Source organism: Macrobrachium nipponense, chromosome 16 (genome assembly GCF_015104395.2).
Source record: "Macrobrachium nipponense isolate FS-2020 chromosome 16, ASM1510439v2, whole genome shotgun sequence".
Lineage (NCBI taxonomy): Eukaryota > Metazoa > Arthropoda > Malacostraca > Decapoda > Palaemonidae > Macrobrachium > Macrobrachium nipponense.
In genome coordinates this window covers 9046367-9048866 of record NC_087209.1, presented here as the reverse complement: position 1 = coordinate 9048866, position 2500 = coordinate 9046367, and the positions used below count along the sequence as shown (strand labels likewise).

General features: G+C 29.7%; 1 protein-coding gene across 1 annotated transcript in view; it reads left to right on the top strand.

Moving 5' to 3' along the window:
• Positions 1 to 2500, top strand: part of LOC135195573 (dipeptidase 1-like) — a 388301-nt gene that overhangs the window by 235526 nt on the left and 150275 nt on the right. Inside the window, exon 5 of the mRNA XM_064221873.1 lies at positions 1861 to 2011. Coding sequence (XP_064077943.1) covers positions 1861 to 2011 — 151 coding nt within the window. The remainder of the gene's footprint in view (positions 1 to 1860; positions 2012 to 2500) is intronic.

Sequence of the window (2500 nt, the reverse complement as noted above, 5' to 3'; positions counted from 1 at the left end):
TCATTTCATTAATACAGCACACCCAAATATAAAATTTAAAATTTACTATAGAGTGCGAAAGTGATAATAAACTACCATTCTTAGATGTTTTAGTCTTACGACAATATGATCATTTTAATACTTCAGTTTACAGGAAGGGAACTTTTACAGGATTAGGTTCAAATTTTTTTTTATAGTCCACTGTTTTTATGGTTTTAAATAAATTCTTTATCCACATTACTTCATCGTGCCTTCTCATTGACATCTAGTTGGGAATTTTTTTCACGAAGAGATCAACTTTTTACGTCAATATTTTACCAACAATTATTTTCCCACTACACTTTTTCACAGGTATGTTTGTAAACTTCTTAATAACGTTTTTATCCCAAAAGTCTCCTTATCTACTGTGCCTAAGCTTCCATTTTATGCAAATGTACCTTTAATCCATGACAAAAATTTCTACGATGCACTAAGAAAACTCATATTTGATTATATACCAGCTATTAGATTTAATATCATCCCAACAAACCCACTCAGTTTAGGTAGTTTGTTTAAATTCAAGGATAAACTTGACCCTTTGATGACCCCATGTGTTGTATACAAGTTTAATTGCCCTAGATGTAATCTGGGGAACTACGTGGGATCCACACAGAGGTTACTGCGGGTCAGAATTGATTGCCATAAGGGCGTTAGCTATAGAACTGGTAACAAACTTGCTAATCCTGAATTTTCTAATATCAGACAACATGCCAATAAATGCAAGCTGAATATACAATACAAAGATTTTGACATATTGGGACGGCACCGAAGGGCAAACTACTGACAATTCTGGAGTCCTTGTTTATTAAACAGCCTGTTCCTCAATTGAACACGCAGTCTTCCTCGACAACTCTTTACCTAACGTGAGCTGTTGCCTTTTGTCATTTCTGGTTTGTTCCTTCTGACTTCTGTCCTCCCTTTCTTTCTTGATGGTTGGTTCTGCTAACTAGTTTTTATTTTTTATTTTTTTATCTTGTCTTTTATAATGTATTATGTCTTTTATTTGTAATTTAGTACTTTTAATATTAATTTTATTGTTTTATGTCTTTACAGCTTGAAAATGAAACCTTTGTGTTTTTGAAACGTTGTAATAAATGTATTTTAAAGGACCACCTGAGATATACTTCCTCCTACAAGTCTTCTATTTTTCGAGTTACTAGTAACCGCCGTACCTCGGAACGCTATATATATATATATATATATATATATATATATATATATATATATAATATATATATATATACTATATATACGTACATACATTCCAAGTATAAAAACCCGTTAAAACACTCTGGTCCTTTTATACTTGAGGCGTATATTGTTTTAACAGAATAATTTATTTACACACATATATATATAGTACATAGTATATATATATATATATATATATATATATATATATATATATATATATATATATATATATATATATGTATATATATATATATCATATATAATATATATATATATATATCTATATATATATCTATGCTTAAAAATCACAGTAGATGCAACGTGACTTCATAAATAAGCGAAATACCACGGGAAATGAAAGTCAGGAATCCAAGCGCTTTCGTCTTTATCCTTGACGATGTCTGAATAAAGACGAAAGCGCTTGGATTCCTGACTTTCATTTCCCGTGGTATTCGCTTATAAATATATATATATATATATAATATATATATATATATATATATATATATATATATATATATATATATAATATATATATATAGCTCTCAAAGTTATACTTGAGACGTATCCTGTTCTAACAGAAGAATTATATATATATATATATATATATTCAGTTCTCAAAGTTAAACTCGACTTCTCCCCTTCCAGGCATCGAGCGAGAGTTCAAACGAGGTCGCCTAGCCAGCCTGCTAGGGGTGGAGGGAGGTCACAGCATTGCCAGCAGTATGGGGGTGGTCAGAGCCCTGTATGACCTCGGGGTCAGATACGTGACCCTCACGCACAAGTGTCACACCCCCTGGTGAGTCATCATGAAGATCCTAACTTTAATGGTTAAGATATTTCATACCAGATACTAAATCTGCATGAGGATAGTAACATAATGATAGATATATTTTGCCTCATTAAGATAATGAGGCAAAATACTAAATTAATGATAAATACATTTTGTCTTATTAAGATACTATCTTCATAATACTAACTTAGCTATAAAGATAATATCTTCATTATACTATCCTAATTATAAGTAAATTTTGTCCCCTTAAAATACTATCTTCATAATACTAACTTAATGATAAATACATTTTGTCTCATTAAGATACTATCTACATCATACAAAATTAATGATAAATATATTTTGAGTCATTAAGATACTATCCTCATATTACTAACTTAATGAAAAATATATTTTGTCTCATTAACATACTATCTTCATGATACTAACTTAATGATAAATAAATATTCTGTCATTAAGATACTTTTTATAATGAAGATGCTATTAAGTAAAGGT